General features: G+C 38.4%; 1 protein-coding gene across 1 annotated transcript in view; it reads right to left on the reverse strand.

Annotated features, from left to right (window-relative positions):
- The window catches only part of LOC149235307 (uncharacterized), a 240280-nt gene that overhangs the window by 27077 nt on the left and 190455 nt on the right, over nt 1-22748 (reverse strand). Inside the window, 1 exon segment of the mRNA XM_089372068.1 lies at nt 10702-10809. Coding sequence (XP_089228194.1) covers nt 10702-10809 — 108 coding nt within the window.

The raw sequence follows: 22748 nt of genomic DNA on the forward strand, positions 1-22748 counted from the left end.
TTACCATTTCTAGAGAAATTTCATGGAAGCAATGAGGAGGTTACCAAGCAATTTGCTTTCACATTCAATGGAGAGAAAGCCCTGATAGGTAACTTCTCATTCAGGGTTTCAGAGGATACTATAGCTCAGGCAATAGGGATTAGTCCAGAAGGGGAGAAGTATTTTAAAACAAAACAATTTAAAGAGAAATCGTGGACGCAGTTTATGTCTAGATCCAGAGTCTCATCAGTGAACTGGAAGAAGGGTGTTCCAAGAAGTTGGTTGATGCATCCCTGGGATGAGATGGTCTACATCCTTCAAAAATTCATAACCTGTGAAGGCCGTTACAGTATTGTCTATCTATACCATATTAAACTACTGCTCCACTTGAAGAAACAATGTGTTATCAGTCTACCATATTTTCTATTACAAAGCTTAACCAAGATGTCCAAGACTATCCAGAAGCAGAAGGGGAATGAAGACAAGAGCCTATATCACTTTGGCTTGATTAAAATTCTTATTGAGCATGAATTGCAGAGAAGAGGGAAACCATGGAAAGAATTCCTAGCTGCTAATCAAATTAGAGATGAGGAAGATAAAGAAGAAGTGCAAGAGGACTCAGGGTTCATGAAGGATATTGATGAGGAAATTCCAGTATCCAAAGCCAGCAAGGCACCTCTACCTGTGGGCAGCATAAGGACCAGGAACATGAGAAAGGAAGATGCTAAGAGGGCCGAAAAAGATAAAATTTTCACCACTTACTCACGAAGAACAAGGAGGACACCAAAAGCCCAGTTACAAGAAAACCAGCTTGAATCCAATGCACCTGCACAAATGGATGTTGAGAGTGGTGACCACTCACTACCAGGACCAGAAGTTGATATAGAGGTAGAAAGCAATAACAAGCAGGAAAAATGTTCACCACCTCCCATTAAGAGACAGAAGAAATTGGAGAAACAAATTGAAGAATTAAAGGAAGAGCTCATGGAGGCTAATATGCTAGAAAAAGTTATCAAGAGAGAAAATGAAATGCTCCGGGCGCAGAGTAAAGAAACTCAGAAGAAAAATGAAAAGTTAAAGGAGAGAATCAGTGAACTGGAGGCTGAGCAAACGGAGATTTCTAACTGGGCCACTAAGTGGTACAATCAGAAGAAGACCCTCAAAGAAAAATACAAAAGGTTAAAGCAGGAGCTCAAGGGTCAGAAAGATAGCCAGGTGAAAAAGAATGTGGACACATTGTTAAAGGCAGCAGAGATCCAAACAGGGACAGCGTTCAAGGGAAGCACTTCGGGGTTAGCATGAGGACATGCTAAGTCCTTAAGTCGGGGAGAGATGTTGGTATCATCCCATGACCCCCTTTTTCCTCCTAAAACATATCATTTGCCCATTCCTTTCATCATATATCTCTTAGAATCCTTGAAAATTGGTTAGTTAATAGTCTTATAATTATTAAAATGCATTGAAATTGATTTAGGAATTTTATGTTGAAGGATTAGAAGTTTTTGGTGAAATGGTTACAGGAAGTTCCAACATCCTGTAATTAGCTCATTGTTTGACATGTGGCACAACAGCTGGGCTAGAGCGAAAGGCATGGATGAAAAGTAGAATGTCCAAGCATGGACAAACACCTATCCTACAGCCGAATCGACCCTCCTACATGCGCGGTCAACTCAGGTCAAAGCATGGCACACTGGCGACAAAGGCAGAAACAGCAGCTCATTCTAATTTGATTTAGTTTTTGTTCTTTTTGAAATCAGTTAGGATAGAAACATTTTGAAAAGCTCGATGTATTAAAAGCGGCAACAGCCAAATTCCGAATGTACATTCATTATCGAAATGACATGGTTGTGCTAGACATATGTAAATACAGTCCGAGTAATGGATGTAATGGTTAATCGTTGTATCATTCTGAAACAGAGTTTTTGAACTTAATACTAAGAATCCAGTTACAGTTACGACTTGTGTCTTGTGCATTGATTTGATAGCCGGTCGAATATAGTCCAATGTACCTCTGGAACGCGGACGGGCCCTGCGTTCAACCGGTATACTGTCCTTTTCATTTTATTCGCACTTAGGTTATTATATGGTTTGCACAGTAGTTACGATTGGATTTCGATTTCAATAGGTATTATATGGTTTGCACAGCAGTTACAATTGATTGAGTTTCGATTTCAATAGCTCTTGATTTCCATCGAATGTATACGGTTTGCATTTGTGGTAATGCCTGAACAGTCATCACTGAGATCTTGAAGTGCGTCCTGTAAGGGATTCGATCCCTGTGTTGTCTTTTAAGAGCACTGTCATGAACTTTGTTTTCATTTCAAAATCCATTTATGATCTCTGTATATTTTGATATTGTATAAATATTAGTGAATGCTGGGTGTTTACTGAACAAGGGTTTTATGTGTAATGTCTTTGTAAGGAGATTGAGATCATTGTTGCAGTGATACACAGTGTTTAGGTTCAGTGTTTAATTTGGTAAATGCATTTAATGATAGTATTGTAATCAGGTATATTAGCAGAGTGACCCGAGTGTTTGGATGATAGGTGACATACCCCAGTCTTCCGTAAAGAAGCCCTGTGACCTACATCATAACCACTTAGCCAACAATCCTTTATGTCTATATACTTTAGACGCATGCCTCTAAGCTTACGCATCCTGGTCGATAATAAATATAGTCTAGTCTAGTACCCTAGCTAGAACACTACACTCCCTATAGGTGGCAACTTAAGAAGGCTTTAGGTTTTGAACATCAACCCGATGATAGTCTTGTTATATTGCAAAATATGTACTTTGACAAGAAAAATGGCGGTCATGAGTCATTATTCTTGTCCCTAGTGATCAATAATCGTATACTTCATAATTGCATGCTTGACTTGGGAGCATCCGCCAGTGTCATGCCATTGAAAGTTATGCACCAATTAGAAATGGATATCACTAGGCCATATAGGAATGGGTGTGGTTTTGATTCTAAGTCTATCTCTGTCCATGGTCTTGTTAAAGATCTTAACGTATCTCTGGCAGCTAACAAAGATATTTCTGTATAGAAGGATATTGTTGTCACTGATGTGCCTGATGCATGGGGAATGTTGTTAACAAGGAAGTGGTGTGCTTCAATATGTACGAAATTTCAAATGGATCTATCATGTGCATTCCTAAGTCTGATGGGACCCCATTCATCCTTTATAGGGAACCTCAATTGCCTACCAAGTGGAAGACATTGAGCCTTTCCCATACCATAACTATAATAACCATGTGACCATTAGCATAAAGACTATGAATCAAAACCCTCTTAAAGAAAATTCAAAATCAATCAAGCCTCCTGCTTCTCAAGAGGTCAGCCACATCGAGAAGCCAAACTCAAGGCTGACCACTCCCAAGAACCAATGGGTCCAAAAACCAAAGAGGGACTACCAAGTAGATGATCTCGTTTTGGATGATAAAGACCTTATTCTTGCCAAGATCCATGTGAAAGTAGGTGGGTTTACTTCTATATTGCTAAACTCGATGGTGAACTTTTGCCTTCTCTGGTGAAAGGGAGTCGCCTCACCTTCTTTGATGGGAACTAACATTTACTTATCATGCATAGTAGTGTAGTTGCATTGCATATTGTGTGAGCATTCTAATATCATTCATATAATGTTTCATGCTAGAATAAATTGCATTTAGAATAGATTCTATTTTATGTACAAATTTATATCTACATATAAAACATGGGTGATACGCTACGCCCAGTGCACATGCTCGCAAACAAGTTGATTCCAATTGCATGTTATAGGTCTACAAGCCTCGGGATTGTTGGAGTTCTCATGAACTCCTTGTTCGAGAACATGGATCATGTGCTCTACGGTGAGCTCATGTCCCTGAGTTTGAGCACATGGATCATGTGCTCTAGGGTTAGCTCATGTCCTTGAGTTGGAGCTAGATGTTACCTGCCAAAATGGGTAATCCTATCGGAGAACAGTTTTCTCCTATTCTTCACATCTAGCCATGCAGCTCCTGACAACCACCATTAGTTGATGATGTGCCATCATATCTCTACCACATGCATTAGCCATATGCTTCTCACCCGTCTAGTAGGAGCACATGGACGAAGATGGGCTTCCGATCAAAAGGTAATTTATTCATTTTGCAATTGGGTGCTTATGCTTGTTTGTATTTGAGCATTTGATATCGATTATTGGGTGAATAGGAAGGAGAGGTTTTAACGGTGATCTTGTTCCCTCACCTTAAATGGAGGGGATTAATCTTCAATCCTAGTCCATTGTGACCTCCCCTAATGCCCAATGGGTATAGGAGGGGCACTATTAGAGAAGCCCTTACTGAAATAGTGTAGTTCCATGTATCCCTATTCCATACTTACCACTTTCCATTGTACATTACAAGCCCTTATTTCACATCCATTCATCAAGTTCAACTGACCATTGGTTCTTTGGGATTTGGCATCCATACAACCTCATACCTAGGTATGGACAGAAACTTTGACCTGGGAGGTTGATGCCACTGGAAGAAAAAGAAAAGAGCACATTATGGCCACAAAACAAAATTAAAAGAAAGAATATCAAAACACAAAAGATGGCCATGATATACAACAAATTAACACATGGGCAAAATCCTAGAATGAGCTCTACCTCACTCCTTATGGGCATCACCTAGTTCCTAAGCACATGTTTCTCCCTTACCTCATAAAAAGGAACCCTTGCATGTCCCAACCTCGATGAGCAATGAAATGACTCATCCTTTGGGGTTAATACAATTGCAGTATCATTCAAAGCAAGCTCTAACCCTTTGAGCTATGAACAGTGATACAAAGAAAAATCAGGCAAAAGTAAAAGGCGCACCATAGGGGTGGAAAAACAAAGGCCAAGTTGATAGCTCATGCATACATGATTATTCCCTCCTCACATCTATACAGTTAGGATGTATATCCAATCATGTTGGTCCCTTTACCATGGCACTTGGCGATGAAGTCTTCTCCCCTCCATACCATCATTAATATTCACTAACACCTATCAATTAAAGGGTGGACTAAGGAAATGTTACTTCGCGTTATGGTTTGGAATTGTTATAGATCTAACCCAGAAATATTATAGATCTGATATGAAAATATAAGACAATGCAAATAAACCCAGAAATAATATGAAATGATTCTTTATTGATCAAACCCTTAAGGTAGGGTAACACCATACATTCACTCCTTAAAGAAGGAGAACACTCCACAAGCCATATGCCTGTTCATACAATATTCCTTCACATCTCTCCATGTGGAGTCTCTAGCCTCTATATAGGCCTCATACATACAATACCATGGGTCATTACCATGGTTCCCTCATACCATCAAACTAATACCATGGGCCCATTACATTATTACTAACTACTTGTGGTTCCTTACATGATATGGGTTAACCACCTCATTTATTACTATGGCCCATCCTATTATTACATTATTACCTTGGGTACCTCCCTTGGTACCCCATATTATCCCCCCTAGGTATATAACATTCCACCCCCCTTAGCATGTTTCGTCTACAAAACATGGGAAGAACACAAATAATAAGATCTACTCAAAAGAGTAGTCCACTGGTACCATGCACGTTTATCTAGCCATCCAAGAGAGAGGTGAACCCTCGGTCTCGCTGGTGCCTCGCTCGCTTGAGATGGAAGTTGATCATGGTAGCTCTTCTGTGTTGATGTGTAGTAGGTGGATCTTTGCTCCTATTTATCTGTCCTGTGGGGATTGTTGTCCGTGTGGCTAATTGGTTGCCATCTTGATGGTTGTCTTGCGGGGTGATGTGGGTGATGATATGTTGAAGTTTTAACCCACGATGGCTTTTTCTTTAATTCACCCATTACGGGAGCCTGACTGTTATCTGGTGCATGTTGCGGTGCCTGCTGTGGTGTCTTATCTTTCAATATTACTTCAACCACTAAGCCCTCCTCTGATGTATCAACACCTGTAACCTTCTCTGCTTCAGCCTCTGTTTGTGTTTGATTGTCTATCATCACTGGCTCATTATCTAATATGTCAGACCCTAGAACATCTTCCGCTTCAGCCTCCTTGGACTCTACCTGTTTATTAATGGAAATATCCTGTAATGTAATTTTCTTCTTTTTATACCAGAGCTTCAGGAATTTCTTTTGTACATTAATATTGATAATACCCACTGATTCCATCCAAGAGTATCCCAAAACAACATCCATGTTATCCATATCTGAAGCATAAAAATCACCATGCAACACATACTTATCCATAGAAATCTTCAAATCCTTGTACACTTGAACATCTTCATCATCCACTTGTGTGTTTTCAATGTGTTTTGCTGGAATTTGCAATTTTTTTGCCAAGTTGACATTTATGAGATTTTGCTTGCAACTCGAATTTATAGACACAATGATTTTCTCCTTCTGAATCAATCCATGAATCTGCAATAAGGAGATACCAGCAGACAATAACCCTTTAGGGTCCTTGGTTTCCTTCTTTTCTGTAAAAATAAAATCTTTGCTAAGCTGTGTCTGTCTGTGTGATCTTATCCACAAGATTAGTTTTACGGTCAAAGTGGTCTATAATAGCTTTTGTGAATATGTCCCAAGTCAAGGGCCTTCGATATAGCAATGTTGATGCCTTTGCCACCATTGCCATCTTTCATTGTCCAAGTACATTTTTCTCATTTTCAGCCGAGTCTCATCATCCATGATATAATTCAAACTAAAACATTCTCCATTTGGCTGGATGAGAGCTATCAAATTTATACAAGTCCCTCAAACTTTGATCTTGTCCCGCCATCACCAAAAAATTTGGCGAAAATTTGAAATGGCCACAATTCTATCAATATTGCTCAGAATCCCGCCATCACCAAAATTTCTGCAAAAAAGCGCTGATTTTAAATCAGCGATATCTCTCATCCGAGCTCCGATCTGACTGATTTTTTTGTTGAAATTGGGTATTTTTTCACAAAAAATCCAAATCTGTAATTAGATTTTATAGATCTTGCATCAGGACGTCCAGATCTGCGCCACAAACTCGATGCCCTAAAAATTTGTCTGCAACCCCACTGATTTTTAGATCAGCGATATCTCCTTCATCGGGAGTCCAATTCAACCGATTTTTTTTTTAAATCGGCTATTTTTTCACAAATAATCCAGATCTGCAATTATATTTAGCAGATCTTGCACCAAAACATACAGATCTTATCTACAAACTCGCCGCCCCTGAAATCCTGCCAAAAAAAAAAAAAAAATTCTCCACTTTTGCCCAAGAAAGTGCTCTGATACCACTTGGTATAAATCTAACCCAGAAATATTATAGATCTGATATGAAAATATAAGACAATGCAAATAAACCTAGAAATAATATCAAATGATTCTTTATTGATCAAACCCTTAAGGTAGGGTAACACCATACATTTACTCATTAAGGAAGGAGAACACTCCACAAGCCATATGCCTGTTCATACAATATTCCTTCACATCTCTCCATGTGGAGTCTCTAGCCTTTATATAGGCCTCATACATACAATACCATGAGTCATTACCATGGTTCCCTCATACTATCAAACTAATACCATGGGCCCATTACATTATTACTAACTATTTGTGGTCCCTTACATGATATGGGTTAACCACCTTATTTATTACTATGGCCCATCCCATTATTACATTATTACTTTGGGTACCTCCCTTGGTACCCCATATTATCCCCCCTAGGTATATAACAGGAAACACCTAATAGGATTGCACTTTACCCACTCCTACCTAGGGAGGAAACACCATTGTGATCTCAAGGCCTTGACTTTGGAAGGGAATCCTTATTTGAAGTGTTAAACAGCCCATTACATTCAAGCTTGGTTCACTTAGATGCAATAATGATTATTGTCCCTAATGACTAGTTTATTTCACTAGAATTTGTGTTATGATTGTCAAGTTGTTCTACAGCCCATGTCTTGGGCACCTTATCCACAAATACCCAAGCCATTAGAGAAGTATATTGGCACTCCCGGGTGAAGAGTTGAGAGCCTTGAGGCCTCCACACAGCAATGGCACATCACATATGACCCTAGAAACCTCATGTACCCAAGACGTTCTACCACTTTGCATAATATTGAAAGTGAAGGAGGATTGCTCTGGGCTATGTCACACAGTTCGGGTCCAAATTCAAGTTCGACAACGATTAAGTTCGATTCGAATTCGAATTTTTTAATAGGTTTCGAATGAGGTTCACCATAATGTTTGAATATATATATATATGGTATAAATTAATATATACTTTATAACAAATTTAATATATATTATTATTATATTAATAAATTTATATAAATATTTAAAAACATACATAATAATATTCTGTTATATAAAATAATATAGAATTTTATGTTTATATGGAAAATTTAAATGTGAAATTTTATATTTATTATAAATATAATTATAATTCATGATAATTAATATGAACACTAATTATTTAAATATCTTTTTAGAATTGTAATTGAGAATGATGGCTTTTTGACAAAACTTAACATTGTGGTCCGATGGCATATTTCATTGGCCAGCCACATCATAGGTTTCGTCCAACTGCCAGCACATTTCATTGTGTGGCCACATCAAGGTTTCATTCGACCCCATTTCAAAAACCATATTCATATACGTCAGACGAGTCACGAAGGGAACATTTGACAGCTACTTGGAGGTTCGAGAGCACATTGCGTTGCATCTTGTTCAACTGCCACGATGCCATCTGAAAATTCGTGGTCATATATGTCAGAGAAGTCACCGTTGAAGGGCACATTTGATAGTTGTTTGGAGGTTCAAGGGTAGATTTCATTGCAGCGCTATTTAAAAATAGCCTAAAATTATTTATTAAAAGTCAAGGATGTTGAGTTGAACAACTGAACCGAACACTAGCCAAACTTCGCCCAAATTTAAACTTTGCTTTGAGGTTCACCAAACTTCGAACCTCAAGGTTCAAGTTCGATGAACCCCGTCACATTGGTTCTGGGTCATTTCTATGTTGTTTTATGTCTAATTTCTCTTGTTACTTCCGCTGCAATTAATTTTCAGAAATTAAAATACCAGAGAATTTATTTTACAGCACCTCAAGGTTCAAGTTCGGTGAACCCCGTGACATTGGTTCTGGTTCATTTATCTGTTGTTTTATGTCTAATTTCTCTTGTTACTTCCACTGCAATTAATTTTGAGAAATTAAAATACCAGAGAATTTATTTTACAGCAGTTTTTGTGTAAGTTGTGAACATAAAATAGATCTGATCTGGTATTATAGAATTAAAAATTATGTCCCCCAATGGTACATGAGACAAGATAATAAAACCTTACCATTAAGACATGTTATTATATCATGCCCAAATTTTATTATTTTCGTGACAAGGTTAGAAATAACCACAACAAGATAAGAAACCCACACATGAAATCATAGCACATCTGCTGAAATAAAGTTGAAGCATAAAGTACCATCTGCAAGAGCACATATCATTTGAGCTGTAAGACATAGGAGCTGATATCCCATGGTATGGTAGAGTCATCTCAAAAAACTCAAGGATGATGTATCTAATGGAAAGAAGTGGAAGAAAAGATCTCAATCTGAGACGATGAGCAAGAGATCTCGTCAAAGCAGAATAACTGCACCCCCGACAGGGTGATCTGGAAGTAGTTTTCCTTGAGGGAGCAACAGGCAACATTCATAAACCACTTCAAAAGGAGGTTTTTGGATTCTAGATCCAAAAACTGGTTAGTGGGGAGTGAATCTCTACCTGTAATTTGAATTCGTCAATTCCAACTGTTCATTCTCTTAACCCAATCTTGGTTTTCAAATTTGAATCCGTTCAACCCTGAATGGTCTGTTGAGACAGGTCGTGGTGTTTGTGGCTAGTACCACGGGCTGAAAATTATTGGTAAACTGAGAGGCCATGGGCAGGCACAGAGGAGGTGATATAGAAAAAAGAAGGCATGAGGATAAGAGAGGAGGGTGGAGAGAGGGGACAGAGGAGAGGCTGGGTTCATAGAGTGATGTGGGCTGGGCATCATAAATCAGGGGTCATTGTAGCAACAGCTTAAAGAGGCAGCAGCTCATGGGTCAGCACAGCATCTATCCAGTTACACGTCACTGTGGCAGCAGCTTTCACTTTGATTAATGCTCATATCCATTATGCAGTTAACCCCTGTGTAGGATTGAATCACCTTGAGAAATACACTTGACACAAGGATTGGATCAGAGCTATTTAAACTTCTGAATCCGCAAAGGAAATTCAATAAGTCTGCACTTCAAAATTCAAGGCCATTGCACATTACAATACTGGGTGAATGAGTGAATATGATTTCAGATGAGAATTGGAATGAAAATATATAAATAAAAATTGATAGACAGATTCAATACAGATCAATCTCTACTTCTTAATTCAGACGCTTATAATGAATTTTTTTATACTGTTATCTGGATGTTGATTTCATGAGAGAATTTTTGTTGTTTTTCTGTCTTGCTTATAAAATAGGAATTCTTACTAATTGGTGTTTCAAATTTCAAACATTGTTGAGCCTTGAAACCAGAGATCCAAAAGCTTCAATGCAATGAAAGGATAAAGAAATATAAGATAATTCAATAAACTATATCCTGCTATTCATTGTACAAATTTGAATTTTGAAAGCATATTTTACATGGCTGAACAATGGAAAATAACAGAATGCCAAAAGATACTGGGTGCATAAGAATTGCTTACATCCATGATTGTGATTGTTGAGTCTGGTAGCAACAATCGACCAACAGAAGTAGACCTTGTCTTCAGAATCAAACGAGATGCCAAATCCTCCCTTTCAAGAGTATCAAGCTGCATAAAGAATATCATTGTAAGAGCAATACATAAAATATAATACAACAATAAAACATCTGAAAGGCCAAATCTTCACCTTTACAAGATTGGATAATTACTATCCTTCGCTAAGAGGCTGTGAACCATATGCAGTTTTCTTTGCAAAACATTTTCATATGTAGGAAATGGTTTCTGAGACATTTCCTGAAAACCAGTTCCATCCAATTCTTGGCAGTTCCAGGAAACTGCTGATGGTTTTCACTTATTTTATTTTTAAATAAAATAATAGGAAAACAGGAAATATGGTTTTCTAACCCTACCGGACCTTACTAACCTCGAAATAACTATTATAAAACATAAAATCCTGAAAATAAAATAAAGGAACATCATGAAAGGCAAAGGAAAAAATCAGTAGTGCAAAGAGCATGGCTTTCTCACAACAGTGATAGCAGATTTTTGCAGAAAATTTCTTCCAGAATACCATTTCAAGCATTTCCCCCACTTAGTGCCATAGTTCCACCAAGTGTCCAGGACGTGGGGATGGTGGGGGTCGGGAAATTCAGGAGCAGCCTATGCAAAAGCTCCACACCAAATTTTAGGAAACATGGGGGGACGTCAGGGTCTTTAACACAAGGGACCCCAACAAAAATAGTAAAATACTAAAAAATTATAAAATATATCACTGAAATTTTATAGTTTAACTCTTTATCATTATGTAACACTTACATCATGAAGGATAAATCGATGAATCATATAACTGAAACAAATTTAAAACGAAAAGCTTGATACAATCACACGTAACTGTAACATTGTACAATGAAAATAAAAGTTTAAACCATATTGAAGATCCAACTATGAATACTAAATATTGAAATAAAGTCAAGTTTGTTACATCAAGATTCAATTTTTTATAGAGTCAAGTCTAATATATCATATATCAAGATTCAAAACAAACTAAAGTCTACAACTGAAGCCTGAAACAGAAAAGCAGATAACATAAGAACATATCAAATGACAAATGATAATTGCTCAAGGTAAGGCCCCGCTAGTCTCTTCATCCAGTTGCTGCATGAATAAATCAAGATCAACCATGTCACAATTTGAATCAGAATCACTTGCATTCTCAAACATGCTACGTGGCACACCAACCAACCCTTTCTAAGTCTCATCAAGTCCCTCCTCCACATCTACTTGTGTGTCATCATCTGGATCAACATCCCATCGTGTCGTTGGTCCCTTCAAATACTCAAGTGTCTTCCTATGGTCAAGACGTAGGGCACTGTGCACAGCAACTAACTTCTTCACTCTTCTAGAGGTAAGCATGTTCCTCTTGATAGAGTGGATGAAGCCATATGTGGACCAATTCCTCTCTGCTGTAGAGGAACTAGCAAGCTAAGACAACAAATGCATAGCTAGATGTTTGAGCTCCAGAGCACCATCCCCCTGCATCCTATACCAACCAATCGGGTCATCTTGGCCTAGATCTATGTGATCTACTTGCGCACCACGTGTGTTGAAGGGGCCACTAAGAGATGCAAGTCGAAGTTTTGACTTTTTTTTTTATATTGTGGCCTCAAATTTGGAAACGCAAGAAACATTTCCTCTCTTGGGAGGAAACATACCCTCTTCGAGTTTTGTCGTATTTCCTTTTTTGGTGGCATGGAGAAACGTCCCCACATACCCCGGAGCACAAGGAAATGCAGGGATGCGTCCCCATGGAACACTGCTTAGTACAGTTTCCTAGGAAGTCTTCCCCAAATCTCCTTCCTCTACAGGACCCAAACAGTGCCCATTTCCACAACCTCATTTCCTTTTGTTTCACATTTCCCTTTTGCCACAATAGCAACACACTGCCTGTGGGTAACAAGTAAAATGAAGAGTAGTTTTTCTCGCTTGGGATTTGAGTGGAAATTGAGCATTGATATGAAAATTAATACTTATATCCATCATTCCATGCTCTAGTGATTGAATTTGGCATCCATGTCGAGCATAGGACCTTGAAAATATCTGAGTGGACCAAGTTTGACTTCCACGATGTTAAACTGGGTTTACTGTGATAACACAGAGTTGGAGTGCATAGCTCCCAACAAATAAAAAACCTTAGAAAGTCATTACCACTACCAAAAGATTGAAAATCAATAATTACAATTATCTCAATTGAGCCCTCCTCCTCATTTGACACATCAATAATCTGTTTGTTCATCTATGTTCTATCAAAGGAAGAGGAGGAGGCCAAATTTCAGAAGGAGGAGAGGGTTGCCATTGCTGGAAAGTTGTTGTATTGGTTAATTGTTATATTTGACAACTTATTTCTAGATGTATTGATAAACTATGAACTCTCTCTCTTATAAGGAAAGATTTATGGGCTTTCCCCTTGTCGGTTTTGCCTTGGCCTCGGGCCTAATTTCTGTGTCTCGTCTCATTGTCTCATGGCTATTTTCTACTACTCTTTCATGTTTAGTGGTTGAAATTTTCTTCTATGTAACTGATTAATGACAATAGATGTTATATATATGTAATTGATGCCAACTTATTGTTGTCACCTAAAGTGTGCACCTAAGGCACAATGCTCAGAGTAGGGGTTGTCACCTATTCCCTATTCACTCTGTTCAAGCTCTCTCCTAGACAAGCTATGGGAGGTAGTCCCTAAAGATGAATGGAAAAGGAAAACATATTGAAATAAGTTCTAGGAGACTAAGGGCAAGGAAATCACCTCGTTGGACAACTTGATTAAGGATTACCAAGTATTATTATTATTATTATTATTATTGAGCAAGGTGAATGTTAAAAGATAGATTCGATCAGATCAATATGATACTTAATGAGCTTGTAAAAATGAGAGACCAATGCCTTAATAACAATGCTCAAATACAAATTAAAGTACTTGCAGATAATAATACAATATCAAGTTGTAAGATAGGTGTTAAATTTTGGTATGTTTTATGGTTAGAGCAATTTCCTTCAATTTTGCATATTAGCCCAATGACAATATTCAGATTAGCAATCACATCAGCATGATAGTAAAGTGCAGATAGAACATAAACATAAACAGCAGAAGACAAGCCAAGACAAGAGGACACAAAAAGTGGCACCAGCCAAGGACAAACCCCAATGTGGGGAAACCCTTGATCAAATCTTCTTTAGTCTTCAATAGTTCAACAGCGAGAGAGAGAGAGAGAGAGAGTACAGTGATTCAAAGTCAATACTGACTTTCCAAATAAAATATCTTCACCATGAAGATGACACAATGGAGTTATACTCCTGGCACCAAGGACTGCAGCTCGGAATACTGATAGAGCAGCCCTCAATCTTCAACTAATTGCAACATATCAATCTTCTAGAATAAGGTCCTCCAAGGTGAGACCCTTACACCACCATGTTGATCCTCGTTGGTTGAATCAACCTCAATGCAGTCCTTCTAATATCATGTTGTTGGCTAGGCCTGCGGCCTCGCTCAGCAAAACTAGGCCTGAATAAGGTCCAAAGTACTGTCTCCTAACAGTCTCAAAATCTGCCCAGATTTGTCTTGCAATTGTTCTCCAAGGGAAGGTTGTCCCCTTTACTTCAGAACAGCCTTCTAGCCCTTAGTAGTGGCTAAACAATGGCTATGCCCTCCTCTTATTTCAGTGGCATCCAACAACCCTTAGAACAGGCCTGTGGCAGCTTATTAGAGTGATTGTTAACCCTCCAAAAAGTGCTCAATCAAACCTCCTAGCCTCGGCCTTCAAGAACAAGGCCTCGGCCTACCAACCAGCAGTTTTGCCCTCTAATTGGACCCCTGAAACAGCCCTTAGATGTTCACGCTGACCAGTCTTCTTCTTGTTGCGGCTTAGGCTCTTTTGGTTGTGGATATAGGCCTCCTTTAAATGCGGCCAAAACTCCCTTCCACTGCGGTTATATCTCTTCCTTAACTGTTGCTAGGGATCTCCTTCTACTGTAGCTAAGTTTCTCTTTTGACTGCGCTTAGGGCTTCTTCTGACTGCGGTTAGGGCATCCTTCATTGACTGCGTTTAGGACACATTGAGACAGTGTATTCTCTTTTTCTTAACTGCGGCTAGGTCTCCATTAAGACAACATTTTAGACTTCATCTTAACTGCGTATAAGTGCCTCCTCTTGCTGCATATGAAACCCTTCTTGACTGCGTAGAGGTGTCTCCTCCTAGGACTGCAGCTAGGTCACTTTAGAACTGCGGATAGAGCTCCCTCCTTGACTGCAAAGAGCCTTCTCTTTTGATTGTGCCTAGGGCTAGGGCTAGATCTCTTCTAGGGCAACATATTCTCCTTTAGATCTCTCCTACCACCAAAACCCAAACAAGTGGAGAGAGATCACAAGAGATGTGTATCTAAAATGACTTGTAAGCCACCTCTATTTATACTGCAACGTTGAGATAAGTTGGGGTTTATTTGGTTGTTCGCTGACCTTGACGAATTGTCACATAACACAAATAAATTCATATCTCCATGAATACATGTCGAAATCGGATGATCTTTAGATCATCCTACACCTCTCGACGAGAGGAATAGAAGAAAAATATCAGTTGCCATAAATAAGAGGACCCACATGGAGTTTGGCCCTAGTTGCCAATTTTAACACTCCCTCTCAACTAGGGAGAACTCCATCTGCTAATCCATCTGCCATTCTGTACTCTCGCCATCAATGCAATGCCCTGCACTGCGCTGCTCTGCTTTACTGCACTGTGAGTAAGAAGTGGTCGAGAATGTATCATACCATTCTCTACTGACCTGAAGTCAGTCCCATACAAAGAGAGTGTATCATACCACTCTTATTGATCTGAAATCAGTTCCAAATAAAGAGTGTCCCATACCATTCTTACTGACCCAAAGTCAGTTCCAATTGATCCCAGATCAATATCATCCTAGCATAGGTCCAGCAACACTACTGCATAACTTCTTAAAGTTAAGCTCCATCGGGGTAGTCACGGGCTTGCAGTCCACCATTTCAAATTTGGAATCCAACTCCCTCTTACTTTTGCAAATGAGAGAGTTTGTACCTGCCAAAAAGAGGTCGTCTTCAAAGGATACCAATATGAGAGGTCTATCATCCACAACCTTCAAGCAAAGGTTTGGATCAGCTTCACTCCTAGTCAATCTCAACTTCATCAGATAGCTATCAATCCTCTCATACCAAGCCCAGGGTGCTTGCTTCAAGCCAAAGAAAGCTTTCTTCAACCTACCTACATGATATTCCCGAACATGAATCTCAAACCCCTCGGGTTGTTCCACATCTTTGGTCTTGCTATTACATGAGGGGAAAGGTCCCCTTGTAAGTTTTCCTTCAATACATCTCGGACATGTACCTTCATGCTCTTCTTTGAATTCAGGCATCCCTATCACCATTTGTCTCACATTGGGTAGGACTTTACAATGAAGTAAACCTCCGATGCCATGGATTAGACATGGCCCCCAATGGAACCCCTGCAACTTGATACAAATTGCCAACCCTAAACCCAAGAGTAAAAGCATCTTTAAAATTCCTTTTCCAAACACGTACCTTTCCATCGATGAATGCCACCTTGTAACCTTTTTCTTCCATTACCGAAATGGACACTAGGTTCTTCTTGAGATCAAGTACATAAAGAATTTCTTGTAAATGAACCATGTTACCCTGATTCAATTGAAGGGTAACATTCCCTACACCTTTTACGAGATAGGTGGCATCGTCTCCAAGAAGAATCTCCAAGTTTGTTTCTTTCTCTATCAGATTAGAGAGTGCTTCCTCGTATCCGGTGAAGTGCCTTGAAGCACCATTATCAATAAGCCAATTTCCCAAAGTATCCAAAGAAGAGGTAGAGGAGAGGGCCGATATAAGATAATACTCCTTTTACTTATCGGAAACAACATTTGATTCTTCATACCTAGAGTTCCTTGCTTTAGTGGAGGGTCGACCATTACCTTGATGTCATGCATTCCATTTTCGTTTGCCATTGTACATGTCATTCCTTCGATCATTAAAGTTATTGAAGTTGCCCCTAGAATGATTATGATAATCATCATGTGATGTGTCCCTTCTATTCGGACACTCCCTTGCATAGTGGCCAAACTTATTGCAAGCAAAGCATCTGCCTTTCCTTCCACCCTTAGATCCGGGCTTTCCGTTGAAATGACCTTTAAACCCTGCATTATTTCTCCTTTTGGCATGAGCAGAGAAACAAGTATGGTTGCCTCTATTAGAAGGCATTTCCTGCTCCACCATCCTGGTTTCTTCTTGAATGCATCTTGACATCAATTCTTCAAACCCTAGAATTCAATCATTATTGAGAATAGTGGTTCTAAATATATACCACTCGGGTGGGAGTCCTCCAAGGGTAGTGATAGTAAGTTCCTTGTCAGATATGATTTCTCCAATCGATAGAAGATCATTCTTGATCTCGGTGATCCTTAAGAAGTAGGATTGAATATCCTCGTCCTTGCCCTTCTTAATATCCTTCAGCTTATTTTTTAGGAACAAAACTTGATTTGCATCACTAACCTTGAACATGCTTACCAATCTATTGTAGATCTCCTTGGAGGTGTTCAAATCAGAGATGTAGGCCACCAGACGCTTGTCAATGGAATCTTTGATAATCTTCTTCGCTTTGACTTCACCCTTAGTGTACTTGTTCTTTGTAGTAGCTGGTGCATTTGATGGACGCTCAGGGATTTTACCCTTCCAATGTCAGATCCAGAGACATCTTCCATCTGTGATAGTCAGACTTTTCACGGAGCATATCTTCAACCGGGAAGTGGGATGAGGAACCCATTGAGCCTTTGACCTTGTCCAACTATCTTCGATGATTACTCTTTCACTCTTTCTTGCACTTTGTCTTCACCTCAGCTCTGATACCATGTTAAATTTTGGTATGTTCTATGATTAGAGCAATTTACTTCAATTTTCATATTAGCCCAATGACAATATTCAGATTAGCAATCACATTAGTGTGATAGTAAAGTGCAGATAGAACATAAACATAAACAGTAGAAGACAAGCCAAGACAAGAGGAAACAAAATGTGGCACCAGCCAAGGACAAACCCCAATGTGGGGAAACCCTTGATCAAATCTTCTTTAGTCTTCAATAGTTCAGCAAAGAGAGAGAGAGAGAGAGTACAATGATTCAAAGTCAATACTGACTTGCCAAATAAAAGATCTTCACCATGAAGATGACACAATGGAGTTATACTCCAGGCATCAAGGATTGCAGCTCAGAATACTGATAGAGCAGCCCTCAATCTTCAATTGATTGCAGCATATCAAGCTTCTAGAATAAGGTTCTCCAAGGTGAGACCCTTACACCACCATGTTGCTCCTTGTTGGTTGAATCAACCTCAACACGGTCCTTCTAATATCATGTTGTTGGCTATGGCCTGCGGCCTAGCTCAGTAAGACTAGGCTTGAATAAGGCCCAAAGTACTGTCTCCTAATAGTCTCAAAATTTGCCCAAATTTGTCTTGTAATTGTTCTCCAAGGGAAGGTTGTCCCCTTTACTTCAGAGCAGCCTTCTAGCCCTTAACAATGGCTGAGCAATGGCTATGCCCTCCTCTTATTTTAGTGGCATCCAACAGCCCTTAGAACAGGCTTGTGGTAGTTTATTAGAATGATTGTTAACCCTCCAGCAAGTGCTCAATCAAACCTCCTAGCCTCGGCCTTCAAGAACAAGGCCTCAACATACCAACCAGCAGTTCTTCCCTCTAATTGGACCCCTGAAACAGCCCTTAGATGTCCATGTTGACCAGTCTTCTTCTTGTTGCAGCTTAGGCTCTTTTGGCTGTGGATATAGGCCTCCTTTGAATGCTGCAAGAACTCCCTTCCACTGCCTCTATATCTCTTCCTTAACTGCTACTAGGGATCTCCTTCTACTGTAGCTAAGTTTCTCTTTTGACTGCGGTTAGGGCTTCTTCTGACTGCGGCTAGGGCATCCCTCATTGACTGCGTTTACGACACATTGAGATAGTGTATTCTCCTTTTCTTAACTACGGCTAGGTCTCCATTAAGACAGCGTTTTAGACTTCATCTTACCTGCGTATAAGTGCCTCCTCTTGCTTCATATGAAACCCTTCTTGACTATGTAGTGGTGTTTCCTCCTAGGACTGCGGCTAGGTCACTTTAGAATTGTGGATAGAGCTCCCTCCTTGACTACGAAGAGCCTTCTCTTTTGACTACGTCTAGGGCTAGGGCTAGATCTCTTCTAGGGCAGCGTATTCTCCTTTAGATCTCTCCTACCACCAAAACCCAAACAAATGGAGAGAGATCACAAGAGATGTGTATCTAAAATGACTTGTAAGCCACCTCTATTTATAGTGCAACGTTGAGATAAGTTCAGGTTAATTTGGTTGTTGGCCGACCTTCACAAATTTTCACATAACACAAATAAATTTGTATCTCCATGAATACATGTCAGAATCGGATGATCTTTAGATCAATCCTACACCTCTCGACGAGAGGAATCCAAGAAAAATATCAGCTGCCATAAATAAGAGGACCCACATGGAGTTTGGCCCTAGTTGCCAATTTTAACAATAGGCAACGCTGCAAAAGCTGTTAGTGCAAAAAATCAAGAGATTACCAGCAATTAAAGATATGAGCAACAAGAGATCAGCCTGGAAGAGAAATAATACTTGTACTTCAAGTAAAGATGATATTCAAAAGCCAATAAACTTGAAAATGACAAGTGTAACAATATAAAACTTGCAAGTATAGAATGACCTCACAATTCCAATTACAAATAATCAATTGAAATGCAAGATGAATGTAAGACTAATCTATGTGAGATGCAAAGTCTTGGTTAATTTTAATTATATGCCTAAGCTAAGGGTGAAGGCCTTTTCCTCAATTATCAAAGCAAGTCTTAGAACAAGGTTGTTGGGAGAAGTGTTGGGGAAGGAGGATAAGGCCTCATTAACGATACCTACCCAAGACTTCTAGCAACCCAAGTGCCTTCGTTCCTACAAGGGTTCGACCGCAAGAGAACTATAAGGTAACTCATTTTAACTATTGTTTAAAGGTCAAGCTCCTTAAATTGAATGGTGGAGAACGTTGTCCTATCTCTCTATCAATCAAGCTTATGCTTGGAGGTAAATTTTAAGGATGCAAGCTTGGATCTAATATGAAATGCTTTAAATGTATCAATAATAGAATACAATTTCACTTTCAATTGATCAAATTAGGATATGTGTTTTTTAGAGTATTAATATGATCCCAAAGAAAAATTTGTGGATTTCTCAATAAAGTATAAGTAAATGAGATCTAATGCAAATTAGTAATGAGATCGTAATCAAGTGCTTCAATGAGAATAACAATTAAAAACAAAAAGCTTCAAAATGTGAAATGTATTTAAAATTCATCAATAGCAAATAACATTCCACTTATATGATTGAAATAGCACTTAGCACTTTGAGCACAATTTATTCAATTATAATGCCAATAATTAATGAAGCAAAATGAAAAATCACTCAATGAAGCAATGCAAATTGGATCTATAAAATCATTCCAATGGAGATACCAATTAGCAAATTAGATCCAATTAAACTAAATTAAATAAGTGATTTAAAGGTCATGAGACCAAACTCTAAAAATTAGATGCTATGAATTATTACATGTAAAATAAAGAAATTAGTAACTAAGTTAGTAATTTAGTGATCAAATAAAGACCCTCCAAAATAGGAGGTGGGATACCATGGGGGAGAAACTCCGAGCTCCCTCAAAAAAAAAATATTTTATTAAAGTTATAAAATAACCCCTTAGACAAATGCAAGGGTTTTAAAGCTTTCAAGGGGGCTTACAAATGGAATTTTAAATATCCCCTCCCCAAAGTTAAAAAAATGAGGGAAAATTACAATTGTTTACAAACTTTATGATGATGAAATTTTTCCCCAAAAGCAAATATACTTTCTCCAAAAGGGAAATACGCGCCAACCGCCAAACCTCAACAAGGGAAATACGAAAGGGAAAAAACCTTACCGCTGGCGAGAAAAATTAAATCTTAATCGATCCTCCTTGCAAAGGCTTTTCGCTCAAAATTTAATTATAGAATTGCTTGTAGCTTCCACCAAATTGACTTCAAAAAAATGGCAACAGCTTCTCAAGAAATTCGCACTTAGATCACACGTCAGAGAATGAAAATGGCCCAACGAAGATGAAAAGTGTCTCCTATCCCCATAGCAAGGAGAAAGAACTCCAACAAATGAAGACAGCTTTAAAATGATGCCTTTCTCCCAATCAAACTTCAAAATTTAAAGTTTGATCAAACCTCTGAGGAATTTTGTTCCAAATCCAAGGATAGATCTCTCCAAGTTTGCAGCTGAGAGATAAGCTTCAGAAAACGTAGACGGCCTCCCAAAGAATTCGACTTTGATTCAACAGAGAAAAACGACCCCAGAAATTTAGATTTGGCCCTAGAAGAGAAAACGACTAACAAAAATTTCAATTTGCTTGAAAAGAGAGGACGGCTCAAAGAAATTTAATTTGATCATCTAGAAACCCTAGTCGTCCAAGAAAAACGGAGATTTGAGAGCAAATCTAGTGTATGGCTTCAAAAATTTCGATTTGTATTTGATCTTCAAGCCTTAATCTGCAAGAAAAAGAATTCAAGAAACTTTTATAATCCAAACCCCAAGTCCTTTCTTCAGATCTACAACAGTGGGGAAATCCCCAAAACATGCACAAGGCATAGAAAATTATATTTACAAGGGTTAGATCTATATAGGGGTTATCAACTACTTACAAAAAAAATATTCACAAAATAATTACAAAATATTTACAAAATAAATTTACAAAATCTATTTAAAAATTTACAAAAATAAGCTCTTTGATAGCAAATATGTTCAGCTAAAGCTCTTTAAAAATTTTGAGAGAGATTTAGAGATATAAATTTTTAGATCTAGAGCAAATGGTAAGAAAACCCCCTTATTATTTTGAATGATAAGTCTTCAGATAATCCCACTATGGGTTCCTCAACTTCTATGCCTCGAAAAGTTGGTTAATTCAACCAAGAATGTCCCCAAGTATTCAAGATCTTATCAACACAATTATTTTTTCTACACACTTGAAAGATATTTGTTCGATCCACAAAGATTTGGATAGCACAGTGATAGAGGAGTCTAAGGGTTTAACCGAAAGCCAAAAGATCTGCTCCACCTAGGGTGTTTCTCCAAATCTATATAACGATGCAAGATAATTGTACACCAATGAATCTTCAAGACATAATGGAAATAACAAAATTAAAACATTAGTAGAACATTAAGCACAAGAAATCAAAAAGATTATATCATATAATTGAAGAATAACACCATAGCTTTGCCCCAAAGACTTTTCTTTTATTGCTCAGAAAATATATTACAAAAGTAGCAGAGCTTCACTTAGCCAAGAGCTCAATATTTTCCATGATGATCAATGAAGAGCTTAGAGCTTCCTTATATAGAAAAAATGAGAGTGTGAAAGCCTCCAAGTGGAAAAAACGACTAGTTGACTTGATCCATGGCTTGATCCTCTTGAAAAGAATTGAAGCCTTGATTACTGCTACACAGATCTTCAAGAAATTTCGACCTCCTTGATTGATGTGTTGGATGGACCAATCTTTGACCCTGTGGTGGTTTTGGACCACTGGAAAATCTTCAAAAATAATTTTTTCGAAATTCCCTCATTCGAAATAACCGCCTAAACCAAAAAATTTGAATTTCCTTGAGAAAATAGTTTCCTTCTGGCCCAACAAGTTTTTTGTGGGTCTTTTTTGCCTTGGAAATGAGACTTTTCTCATCTTTCAATTTGGTCCATTTTTTTGGAAAGTGCACATTCCTTTTTTAATTATTTTTCCACTTGGAGAAACTTTTATTTTCTCTAATTTTGATTTTTTGACTAATTTCTAGCTAATTATTTTGCCATTGTTACCAAAAAACAAAAATAAATGACTTTAGAGGGGTTTATACATATTTTTCCACCCTCAAAGTGTGTCTAGATAGAAAG

This window comes from Pinus tabuliformis, chromosome 8, assembly GCF_031772625.1.
Source record: "Pinus tabuliformis cultivar Carrire ecotype Pingquan chromosome 8, CPIR1, whole genome shotgun sequence".
In the NCBI taxonomy this organism is placed as follows: domain Eukaryota; kingdom Viridiplantae; phylum Streptophyta; class Pinopsida; order Pinales; family Pinaceae; genus Pinus; species Pinus tabuliformis.